The sequence below is a fragment of the Malus domestica genome, chromosome 16 (assembly GCF_042453785.1).
Source record: "Malus domestica chromosome 16, GDT2T_hap1".
NCBI classification, from domain to species: Eukaryota; Viridiplantae; Streptophyta; class Magnoliopsida; order Rosales; family Rosaceae; genus Malus; species Malus domestica.
Genome location: NC_091676.1, coordinates 34,244,215 through 34,257,212, shown reverse-complemented (window position 1 = coordinate 34,257,212; position 12,998 = coordinate 34,244,215). Strand labels below are relative to the sequence as shown.

The 12,998-nt window shown below is 35.6% G+C and overlaps 1 protein-coding gene across 1 annotated transcript; it reads right to left on the bottom strand.

The window, feature by feature from the left end:
* Positions 1-11,660: 11,660 nt before the first annotated feature.
* Positions 11,661-12,712, bottom strand: LOC114823147 (uncharacterized). Its single transcript, XM_070816099.1, has 3 exons — positions 12,441-12,712; positions 12,128-12,217; positions 11,661-11,781 (listed from the first exon to the last, which is right to left on the bottom strand). Exons 1-3 carry the CDS (start codon positions 12,710-12,712, stop codon positions 11,661-11,663), a joined length of 483 nt encoding a protein of 160 aa, XP_070672200.1.
* Between the last annotated feature and the right edge of the window lie 286 nt (positions 12,713-12,998).

The window sequence follows — 12,998 nt, the reverse complement described above, 5'->3', positions numbered from 1 at the left end:
AGCATATCTAGGATTCTAATGCTATGAATATGTGTGTGCCTACCCTTGTCGAATGATGACCTACATATGTTCTAGAGTAGTACTTGTTAATTGCGATTAACATGTGAACCAATTTCTAGGATAAGTAAGACAACGCTAGTACTTACGATGCCTTGTGATGACTCAAACTATTTTCGTTTTTAATGATTTCTTCTTGTTAAATCTATGAACACGCCATTCTAGATTGCATGCTAGGAACTAAGTTAAGTTGAAAACGCCATTCTCTTAACATACTACGTAAGAAAGAGTAATAGATTGAGTTCTAACATTGAGCCAACTTGAGCATCTTCATCCGGAAATAAAAGAAATTTGAATGAAACATAACATGTTTGCATGATTATTTGGTGGTGGATAGCAATACCCCTAACTCGTTTTTCTTAATTTGTGAACTACTTAATATCTGTTTCTGTCCTGTTTTTGTTCGATTTAATTTAAATAGAAAATCAACTCCAAAAATCCCAAATATTTGTGTGAGCGTAGCTCTTTGTGTCTAGTATCTGCATATAAAATTTCGTAGAATTTAGATAAGTGTAAGTTGGTCTAATAATTATTTTTCGGTGGCTGGTCAGTAGGGACAGCAACCAGTTTTTGTGACATTTTAAGTAGTTAGATAAAACAATCTTCTGCGGGAAAGACCCTTATTTTCATATGCTACAATTGAAAAATCTTATTGTTAATAAGGAAAATCAATAGGACATTTGTGTGCTACTTTATGATGTGCATTTAATCCTATCAATGCCTCACAATCTTATGTCTTAAATTGCTCTTTAGATCATCTATTTATACTAATAGATGACAAAATCCTAATAAGACAAAAACCTACAATACATAAGAAACCAAATTATACACACACACCCACACATGTAGGGATGGACAATGGTTATGGAGGACGGGTAACCGCGGTTATTTATCCATAACCGTTTATGTTCATACTCGCATAACCGTTTACTCTTTGGGTAATTGCATAAACGGTTATACCCATACCCATAACCGTTTATAAACGGTTAACCATACCCATAACCGTGTACCCATTTAACCATAACCATTTACCCGTTTACCCATTTAACCTTTTTTACCCATTGACCTCTTTTTTCACCCATCTACATGTTTTTTTTAACAACTTGAAAATTACAAAAGAAAAATTTGTCATAATTTTCATTTTTTGACAATTAAACACTGTTATAGGTACATTTTAGCATGCATTTCCCTATTGTAATCATTTAAGTCATTATACAATTCCAATAATTCAAATAATAATTTACGAATGATATTTTTCTGCTACACCCAAGCAAATCTTTAATTATAATCCATATGATTACAAAGTAAAGCTTCTAAAAACAAAACATAGTCATTATCTTGAATACTAAATTATTCAAAGTTGCAAAATAACGTCAATTAACCTTGTTAGTTGTAACTTTATGGTAAAGTTAAAGGAACTAAAAGCTTCTTTCTTAACTTGAACATAACCAATTCCAAAAGTACAGAATATCAATTGGTTCACAATCTTCCACATTTTCAAATATTCCACAAACACTTTTTGTCCATCGACATTTTCTCCAAATAATCAAAACCAACAAAAATTCATCTCAGGTTCTTTCAATTCCAACTTCATGGCAGCAAAAAATTGACGTTAATTCTAATTACTTTTCAATTACGGTTTTTAATTTTTTTTAATTTTACATATATTAAATTAAATGGGATACCGAACCAAAACTCTTGTCCCGATTCCCAAATCGAAATTTTCAGGAATCCTAATTTTGAGACTGATCCCAAACCAAATTTTCAGAAATCCCAATTTTCGAGAATCCCGAAATAGTTTTGGGCTTTTGGACTAAAACTTGGCATATTGGGCTTTTGGGCTAAAATTTAACCTTTTGAATATAAGGCCTCAACCTTCCATGTTTTCCCATGAACCAAAAGTTCTCTGCAAGAATGGGAATCCATGTCTTGAGGACAAAAAGTGACTGACAATATAGAGTGGAAGACTAAAAATGGTCTGGAAACGAACTTGGAGGAAGAACAACTTCAAAAAAATTTGAGATTACTAAAACTGTTAAATGTCGCGAGGAAAATCTGTTCTCCACTTATTATAGCTTACTGCGTATACTACTGTGCAATTCAAAAAACAAAACCCCAAGAAAGGGCATTCGATTCACCCACACATAGATGGCATTATCAAATGTAAACCATATCTATCAGAAAACTCCAGTTATAATGCCTTACGATGATGCTTAGACCAAATATGCTGATATACTAACATATTAAGAAGAGAATAACTTTAAACGTAACATAGTTGACAATATAACAATTTCCTAACCAAAGGTTTTCTTTGGAGAACTTTTAAGAACCTCAATAGCATTAATACGAAATGTTAACCAATGCCCTCCCTAACAAAGAACTTATGACAAGTATCAAATCATGAATGCATTTAACAAAAGAAAAATTAAACGAAATAAAACGACACTTACCCGAGTAGACCCCTACCTTGCCATGTTCTAGGTGTCATGGTTAAGTTGACTTGAGCACCCTGCCTTACAAGTATTACAGGTATCTCCAAGCTGCAAACCATCCTCTGCTGCTGGTGATGCATCAGATATCTCATCCACCAACGCAAAGGGTACGCTCACAATCACATCCATGTGCATGGCCTTGGTAGAACCAGTATGAACATTGGTTGAGGATGCAGATGCAACCATGTTGATGGTGCTGCATTAGAAACATCCCAAAATCCCATGGTTAATTCTGAACTCCATTCATCAATTTACACAAACTCTCGAAATTCATTTCAGCAACTGCAATTATTGCTACAACTATGAACTATGAACTATGAACTATCAACCCGTAACAAATTTATGCTTCAATTGTGAGTCTGTGACATAAAAGAAACCCTAATCTCGAATTCCAACCACCCATTCAACCCCTAAACCCTCAGTATGCAGTATACTCTATATTCCAAGTGCTAAATTTCACAAACCCTAATCTCGAATTCCAACCCTAAATTAAAATTCAAACCCTAAATTAGCTTGTGAACTTTACCTAATTTGGGGGAGAATTGCACAGTGCATTGGATGACTGGAATCGAGAGAGATTGAGAAGGAGAGTGGCGTCGATGGTCGTGATTCGTGAAGGAAGGCTCATCCACTGTGACTCTGAGTGGGATGAGAAATCCAAAGAGGTGATAGCGAGAGAGATGTGACTCAGGTGAGTCACTTGTGTGGCTGGATTCGAAAACGGAGAGACAAATCGGGTGGTGAGGTGAGGGTTTAAGTCTGAGGCAAGTCTTGAGAGATAGTGAATGAACTAAGTGTCGAGAGAGACGAGAGAGACAGAGTGTAGGTGTAGGGTTTGATTTCTATTCAACGGTTGAGATTAAATCTCAACTGAATTCGACGGTTGTTACAATTTCAAATATAAATTTAAAAATTAAATAATATATATTTTTTTATTTCTGTTCGGTTTGGGAATACCCAAAAAACAAAAACTTGAAACCGATTCCTGTACCGAAAATTTCGATTTGGTTCGGTATTGGGTACTGAATGTTTTGGGATTTTTGGTTTGGTATTTTTTCGGTATGGTTTCAGGAATTTTTTGGTTTGATTTGGGAAATTCGGTATTTTTTTCCACCCCTAGTTATAATTGTGGGTAATACCCATAATCGATGGATACCCATTATAACCGCTGGTAATACCCATAACCGGCCATTTAAATTTCACGGATAAATGGTTATATCCATTAACGTTTATTCGTCTAAATGGTTACCCATAACCGTAATCATGAACTTTAAATGGGCGGGTAACCGCGGTTACCCAAATCCATGGGTATTTTGCCCATTCCTACATACATACATACATACTGCAAGAGAAAAACGTGGTACTGTTCATTCACCAGTGTTCTTCCAATTTTGCCCTTCAATTGTTCTTCAAGTCTTGCATTTTTGGTCTATTACATAGTAAAATGATGGTTTTGACCCTGGATGTCCAATAGGGGTGCGTTTGTTGCACCGAACTGTCTCGGACTGGACAGTTGCAGGGACTAAGCTGGACTGGCTTAGACTAGACTAAGTTGGACTAACTTAGTAAAACGTTTGGTGCAGTGTCAGACTAAGAAGCAGGATAATGAAAAAATATTGTTCACCAGATTTGTGTTTGCTTAGACTAGGACTACATTATTGTTCTATTTTAATAGCTCCAATACCTGTGCCCAACGCCCTAAAATTTTTGCCATTGTGTAATAGAGTAATGCTACAAATCTCATAATCTAGGTTAATTGGAGCATATTTTTTTCCATGTATATTATGAATCTTAAAAAAGAAAGGACAATTGTTTTGTTTTTAGTACCTGCTAATAGAATTGGGACATATTATAGGTGAGTTTAAGATGGCAAATTGGTGATCACATATTTATAAATTTTTAGAATTCTTCAGCTTATCATATAATGACCAACATTACATTTCAAGTGGATGAGACTCCCCACCCCTTAAGGCACATTCAGGCAGCAAAGTGAGTGTTTGGGAACTTGAACTATGGAATTTCTCAACTCTATTCTATATAAAAGCTTTTGCAGCTAAGCTCTCACTGACTTATGGGATCCGTGTACACAAACTCTGAGCTCTTTTAATCCATATCCCTTCTCTAAGCTCTTTTAATCTGCAAATGTAACTTGGTTTAAACTTTATCACCCAAAAGAAGAAAAAGAAGATGCCCAATACATGCAACTTCAACAAATGCAAGTACATAAGAAGATACTTGTGACAAGTCAATCTTTGCCATTGATTGACTTTTAAAACATCATTCACTAAACTTTCATCCAAGATATTTTACAAAATGCCAATTAACTATAGTATAGCATTCCAAAGTAAATCTCCATAATTTACAAAATCCTAGTTAACATTAGCCAAAATACTTCATAGTGCAAAGCTAAGTTAGAAGCCATAACCTAAGATTGTACGATTCATAAAATACATCCATGTCAAAAGGCACCACATAATATACTCATCCGCTTGCTTTGTCGCTTAAAAGCCTTTGGACGAACACTTTCTTGAGTTCCGAATTGATTGCCTTGAACACTCCCACATTTTGTGGGTTTTCCAAAATAAGAGTCAATGCATCAATTTGATCCATAGGCGAAAGACCCATTGCTCCAAGTTCGTTAGCAATGTCACTATGATCTGCAGTACCTTGAACTAAAGCTCTAGTTACAATTTGCATCCTCTTCCCACTTTCAACATAAAATTCTTTCAGTCCACTGATAATTACCTCAGTTCCATCACTTGAACTTCCCATAGCTCTTTTCCTCTTTCTTTGGCTATTTTCAGATGGGGTGCTTTGTTGGTTCATTGAAAAAACAACATTTTCACCTCCAATATCACTTGCACCAACCTGATCATGACTTTGTTCCTCCATCATTTCAGCAGGGGTTTTGGCTACATTACTCGTAGCTTGATCTTTTCCAAATATATATTCAAATATATCATACAGTGGAAAAGGTTTGCTTCTCCATCCATCGGCTTCTTTATTTTTCTAAGATTATATCAACATAGAAAAACTAAAATTTAGCATGCGTAACAAATATATCAGCAAGAATATATCTAATGTATAAATAAAATAGGATATGAACCTGCACATAAGTTTGCCATGCGTCATCACTGTCAACTTCAATGCACTTTTTGACATCATTCCTTTCAAATCCACTTGTGTTTATTATGTCAAGGACCAAACTATATGTTTTTTTTCCATTTCTTCAACTTTGACTCAATATGTGGAGTTGCCTTTATATATGAATTAGGACATAAAACATTGACAGCTTTCACTATTTCAATCAAACTACCTTGTTTGAAAGCACCTATGTCACACCGTTGCTTCCGAGCAACAATATCCTCAAGAACGGATAGTAATACTTCTTCCTCAAATGCTTCCCATTTACGCCTTCTTCTTTTTGGCTATTGAGCAGCATTCAAATTATTATCGTTATCCATACCTAAACAAAAAATATTTGAATGTACTAAAATACAATACAAAGAAGCAATTTGCATAATATCCAATCAATTTGCATAATATCCAATCAATTTGCATACCATCCAATCAATAAATCGAATGACATTCACTGATGAGCAATATAATCATTTTGCTAATATCCAACATATGCATGATAAAAAGGAAAACTAAAATAAAATGTTATCATTAACACATATAGCTAGTTCGATTGTTGGTTCCTAATTGCTCTCCACTCATTATACATTTCCTGAGCCATGACATTCCTTTTTGCAGTCCACTGGTCAGATGTTTCAACACTACCAACATATTCACCTTCTTCTATATTTTGTCCATCTTCTATTATTGGAAAATTCTCCATTGGATCTACATACATCTCTTGCCTAATAAGATTGTGTAGTAGGCAACAAGCGGTAATTATTCGACCTTGTGTCCTTATTGGATAGAGAGATGGACTCCTTAGTATCCTCCACCTTCCTTTTAGCAAGCCAAAACAGCATTCAATTGCATTCCTTGCCTTAGAATGTTTCATGTTAAAATATTCTTCCTTATTAGAAGGTGTTCGTCCCTCCCATTCAGATAAATGATAAGGTATTCATCTATAGGGTGCAAGGAATCCTTCACCATTTGTATAACCACCATCTACAAGGTAATAATAACCTAATAAAAAAAAGAAGACCTTATTAGTATTTTGTAGTTCACAAACAAAATTAGACCTAACTTACAAAGTTGAGACTAACTAATAGTCTTACCCGCTGGTACCTTTAAACCATTAGGCCTAGTAATTGCATCATATAGCACTCTAAAGTCTGATGCGGAACCCTCCCACCCCGGAAACACATATATGAACTGCATATCTCCTGAACACACACCTAACACATTAGTTGCGACTAGACCCTTTCTAGTTCGGTATCTTGGTTTGTCAATTTCAGGTACATGCACATCAATGTGTGTTCCATCTAATGCTCCCAAGCAATTCTAAAAAAAAAAAAAAAAAAAAAAAAAGCTTTTGTTAATTTATACAAAGGGAATGAAGAGTTAAAGCTTAGGGAAAATGAAAAAAATTATCAACATACCTTAAAACATCGTCACCTTGGATCTATAGAATCAATAGGCACAGGCTGAGGGACTTCTAGTAGGATACCTTGTAATTGCAAAATTTCTTGCAATACACTATTGAAATACCTACTTATAGTCTCTCCCGACCTATAAAATCTACCACCAACACTACGATTCTTAGTATGATATGCTAGTATTTGTAAAGTCATACACACCTGCTCCTCTACAGACACCAAACCATCCATTTTTACCCTCCCATCTTGACGAAGCAAGTCACATAATATGCCAAAATCCTATCCATTCTCAATTCGTTGACACATTCAATATCAGTATTCCCTATTATACCATTCAGATAACACAAATTAATCTCTCATCTAACAAGTGAACGGTTAGTCAAAGTGCATCGTTCAACATGTCTCTGTTTGACCCTTAGCATCAGCAACACAAGAATCGTACAAATGCAAATTGTCTCTAAATAGACATCTCTAACAATAAGATCAATAAAAGCTTCCTTCGATCCATATATATCCAAACAAAAAAAAAAGGAAAAAAAAAATAAGGACATTATATATGTAATATTATTGTTATTAAGGGTGATGAAAATGAAGTGATTATGATATGAAATGAACTAGTTCAAAAGAAACGGTATACAAAGAATTCTGAAACAACTAACTGCATCAACAACCCAAAAATAACCAGCCAAGTCACAATTAATGTTGGATCAACAAATATACAGCTGATGTTGAAATCCCGTGAAAGCATTATTCTTTGTGTGAGTTGGTTGCCTCTTTGATAGGGGAAAAAGACACAGTCTTCCACATGTAGCATGTGTGTTAAGATTAGTCAATTATGAAATCATGCACAGAGAGCTTATTCCAAGAAATAACTTTGTTCAAGATTGAGGATTAAACAATGATAATCGATATTTGTTACAAAATACCTAATTTTTGTTAAGTTAGGATTAGGGACCCTCAATATTTGTTACAAAATACCTAATTTTGTTGCTTTGTTATTTAACTTTTCTTTATTGTTGTATTAACAATGTCATACTCATTTGTAATTAACAAAATATATGCTACTCAACAAGATTTAAACATGGTTAATAAAAACAAGATTTAAACATGAGAGTGAGTGAGAAACATGGAAGAAAGGCGGGGCACTCAAGAACTAAAGAGAAATTATTCATTATTTAATATGATTAATGCAATAATCTTACAACAAAAAAATGAGCGAGAGGGGGCACATGTCCCCCAAGGCACTACCTCCCTCCGCCCCTGATATATCATATACCATATTTCTATTCTTAAATGAGACATCACACAAAGAGATAGACAAAGGTTTTGCATGTAACTCTTTATCCCCCAAAAAACACAAATCTAACGTCCAATATTTGCGTAAGCAAGTCTTTTTATGAAAGGGGCATTTTTCAAGACACAAACTTTACATTCATTGAAAATATATGAAATGTGAGCTTGCATATTAGCAAGTTGAAATTATCCAAACTAATACCCCCAAAACTGGGACAAATGCCTTGGTCCTTATGGATATGAGCCTTGATGGAGTAAAAAAGGCCTCAATTTTGCATAGCAATGTAACCTAGTGTTCAATAGAGCTCCACAAGGCAATTCACAGCCAAAACATACAACAAAAAAAAAAATCACAAAACCCAATTTTCAATCACTTCAAATTAGATCTAGAGAGAGAGAGAGAGAGAGAGAGAGAGAGAGAGAGAGAGAGAGGACTATCAAGATAGGCAGCAAGTGAAGTGGAAAGGAAAATATCTTCTGCCCTAGCCCACGACATGAAGTAAGAAGTATTCCTCCTCTTCTTAATCCTACTGGGAAATTGGGAAATTGAAACTGCAACTAAAAGAACCCTTAAACCTTCTCCAATGGCATTGGTTTCTTCCCACCAAAAAAATAAAAATCCCTAATATCCCCAAAGCCCTAAACTTTCAATCACACACTTCCTCCAACAACCCTAATTCCAAATTTTCAACAATACCGTATTTTTACATTGCCTAAATAGTTAGGTTTTTCTATAATATCACAGAAGTCATATTCACAGAGATGCAAAGCAGACTTTCACACATCCAAGGACTACATTCAATAGATCCATGTTAAAAATTGATCTATGGGTTTAGGAATTATACCTTCTTCTAGACTCGAGGGTTTTGAGTTGTTTGTTACTTGTTTTCCCTTGGGTTTTGAGCACTGGCCACTTTTGTTTATGCTCCTTTTCTCTGCAACCAACAACCACATAATATTGCAGTTCAGCATCAACCCCAACCCCACACAGTACAAAACATTCACATTGTAATATCATGGTTGGGCATTGACATGACATATGGAATTGCTTCCTGCCTATCTCCAATGCCATTCAAACAAGGTGGTCCGAGGAAGGTAAAAGGAAATAAAAAAATGCAGAAACAAAACCAAACAGATGATACGACTTCAAACATAACTACAAACCATTAAAGAGTGCATAACAAAAATTTCTTCAGCTCACACAATTTCTCATCCAAACAATTCACAAACATCCAACCCTACATGCAATTTAATAAAATAAAAAGAGAAACTGGTAAAGATTAATGAACCAAGAACATAAAAACGAAAAACCACATAGATTTATGCTAACATAACAAAGATGGAAGTATGTGTCCCTTCTGCAAAAGAAACTTGTCAATTTTATGGCCAAGCAGGTTTCTAAATTCGGATTTGAAAGAAAAGTTGAAATATGAAAACCCCAAATTCTAATCTCAATTTGACCTAAAAATCAAAACCCTAATTTGTTCAAGTGCAGAGGTCTATGACTGAAAATTTCTTAAACCCAAAACAACAAAATCAAATAAAGCTCAGTAATATCACGATCTGCAAAACAAATCGACGAAATAAATTGAACATTCGAAGTTTACCAAACAACTCGGAGCAGATGAGGGCGAGCAGATGCAGATGAGGGAAGACACAGAGATGAGGGTGAAGAGGATGATGATGAGGGAGTAGGGCAATGACGACGATAAGGGAAGAATCAGAGATAAGGACAAGCAGGACGAGCGACGTTGGGGAGTTCTTGGACGAGTGACTCTCTCGCGGTTTTCTCTCTATCAGAAGGGCTTACGAGTTCGCCCGAAATTGGGGATCCTTGTTAAGAACTCGTAAGGAGGTGTATAATCCGAGCGAGTCTGACCTAAGGTCATTAAACCTAATCCTAGTGCAGACCAAATAAGGGACTACAGTCTAGTCCAGTCCAGTCCTTCCTAATCTGGTCAAACAAACGAGCCCTAGAAGTTCATAAAGTTCATCATACTAAAACCACAAATACTAAAACCCCAAATGCTCAAAGGCTCTCCATAAACACTTTAATGAAATCTGGCTTCCGTGAGTCATCCAAGGTAGACCAAATACCCATCAGATTGGTACCTTTCACTAACTTCATTGAAATTCTTAGCACCTGATAGTATGGGAGACCCATGGCCTGAAGCTCAGAAGGCAGTTTAGCTTTCGCTTCTCTGAAAGTAAAACTTTCACCTAATTTCTTCATTTCAGTAACAGCTTTATTCCAACCTTCACTGGTAATAGATTCAATATTTGCATCACCATCATTCCTACTCCTCTTCCTCTTCCTAACAGGTTGAGATGCACTAGATGTAGCAACAGAAGGAGATGGGGTAGGTGAAGGTGGAGGCATCTCGGAAGTCTCACAATCCTCACTTTCAAAACCCATATTTTCGATTGCATCTGCTGCTGATTCAGCCATACTACCCATGGCTTGGTCTTTCCAAACACCGTACATAGCCATGGATATAACGAGAATGGCTTATTTGGTTTGCAAGATGCATTGGGATGTTTCTACAATAAAAACCCAAAGAAATCAAGGTTAAGACTTTCAAAGCAACTAATTGATAAAGAATAAGAAACAAAATTTACCTTCACCCACTCCTATAGTATTTCATCACTATCCACAACAACACATTTTTTCTCATCATCCTAACCAAATCCAGATGTATTCATCATGTCATATGCAGATGAATATTTTTCTTTTAGATGCTTCAATTTGTTTTGTATATGCTTCGGCTTTATATTAATATCAGGAATCTATTCCCTCATCTTGGAGGCAACCATTACAAAAGTACCAGCCTTAAAACTGCCGGTCTCATACCTAACACCATCAACAACCATCTCCTTAAGGATAGTAAGTAGTACATCCATCCAATTACGTGAGGTAGCCATATAATCTATCAAAGAAGCCATATATTACATAAGTAACACAAATAAACATATTAGAGAACTCCTAATTACATAAGTAACACAAATAAACATATATTACATAAGTAACACAAATAAACATATCAAAGAAGCCATAACATCCAAATAACTCCCAATTACCACATTACAATAATAAACATCTTAATAGTCTTGATGTTACGAATTTTCAAGCCAATTACAACAACTACATTGAGTCCACATCTCAATAAAAGACAATTACAACAACTACCATGTCAACCAATTTTCAAGCCCTCATTCCTTTCCACTCATCATATATTTCTCTTGCAAGATCATCCCTCCATTGAGTCTATATCTGGCTTGACTCAACGGTTTCAATGTAGGCTAATAGTTCTTGTAAATCTTCCCCTATAGGTAATTCATCAAATGCAAGCCTTGCATTTTCCTCAGGATCAACCGCCATATACATTCTGATAAAATTATGAAGTAAACTACATGCGGTGATCAATCGTCCCTGAATCTTGATTGGATAGTGGGAAGGACTTCATAAGATAGCCCAACGTCATTTGAGGAGGCCAAAACATCTCTCAATCACATTCCTAGTATGTGAGTGTTTCATATTAAAATATTCTTCATGATTCCTAGGTGCACGTCAATTATCTTCCTACTCTTGCAAATGGTATCTAGTACCTCTATACGGTGCCAGAAAACCCTCACCAGTCGTATATCCGGAATCAACCGAATAGTATGTACCTATATTAGTTGATAATAAATTTTAGTTGTTGGCCAACAAAGGTAAGGAAAAATACTAAGTACTTGTCTATCTTACCAGTTGGGACCTTGAGGCCATTAGCTTTAGTAACAGCGTCACCAAGAACTCTTGAATCAGTAGCTGATCCCTCCCAACTGGATAGAACATATACGAATTTGAGGTCGTGTGTGCATACGCCTAACACATTAGTTGCTATATGACATTTCCTTGTTCTATATCTTGTCTATCGACATCAAGCACAGTGACCCCTATATATGTTCCATCTAGCACTCCTAAGCAACCCTAGACAAAAGAAAAATTATATTAATTAGCAACTACAAATAATTATGTTATTAATGATTTTACTATGATGATTACCTTAAAGCATTTGCATCTCGATTCTGTGCAATCCTCTGGGATAGGGGTTGGTTTTGCAAACTGAGCAATGCACGCAATACTCTGTGGACATATCGACTAATAGTTTCACCAAACCTAATGAATCTAACTTGGATTGACCTATTTTTATTGTGGTGGCCTAATATGTTAACAAAAGTAGCTACTTGCTCCTCTATTGTAACATGACCATCATCTACCAATCCACCACGAGTTTGTAGTAAATCACATAAAATTGCAAATGCATTCCTATCCATTCGCAACTCCCACAAACAATTAGTATCACTCAATCTCGTGATACGATTTATTTCCTCTCTCCTAACATGAAGTCTAACAAATGTCCTATGCTCTAAACTAGCTATTTCCCGTTGTCTCCTTTGTTGTTGTCTATACCTCAACAATTGTGCATTCATAGTAAAGACTTGTGCCATTATAATCTAAACGTTCAAAAGAACAAAGAATTGAGTCTCATATTCATCCATACCTTCACATGCAAAAAAAACAACACATGAATGAGTGGAGAATCAACATACGCTAAATTCA

Excerpts from the sequence above, each read along its gene's own strand:
- LOC114823147 (XM_070816099.1), bottom strand. The coding sequence starts at position 12,712 with ATGGATAGGAATGCATTTGCAATTTTATGTGATTTACTACAAACTCGT. Across the intron at positions 12,218-12,440 it reads CGAGATGCAAATGCTTTAAG|TTGGGAGGGATCAGCTACTG; the intron begins GTAATCATCATA and ends TGTTCTATCCAG. Across the intron at positions 11,782-12,127 it reads CCAACTGGTAAGATAGACAA|AATGTATATGGCGGTTGATC; the intron begins GTACTTAGTATT and ends TAATTTTATCAG.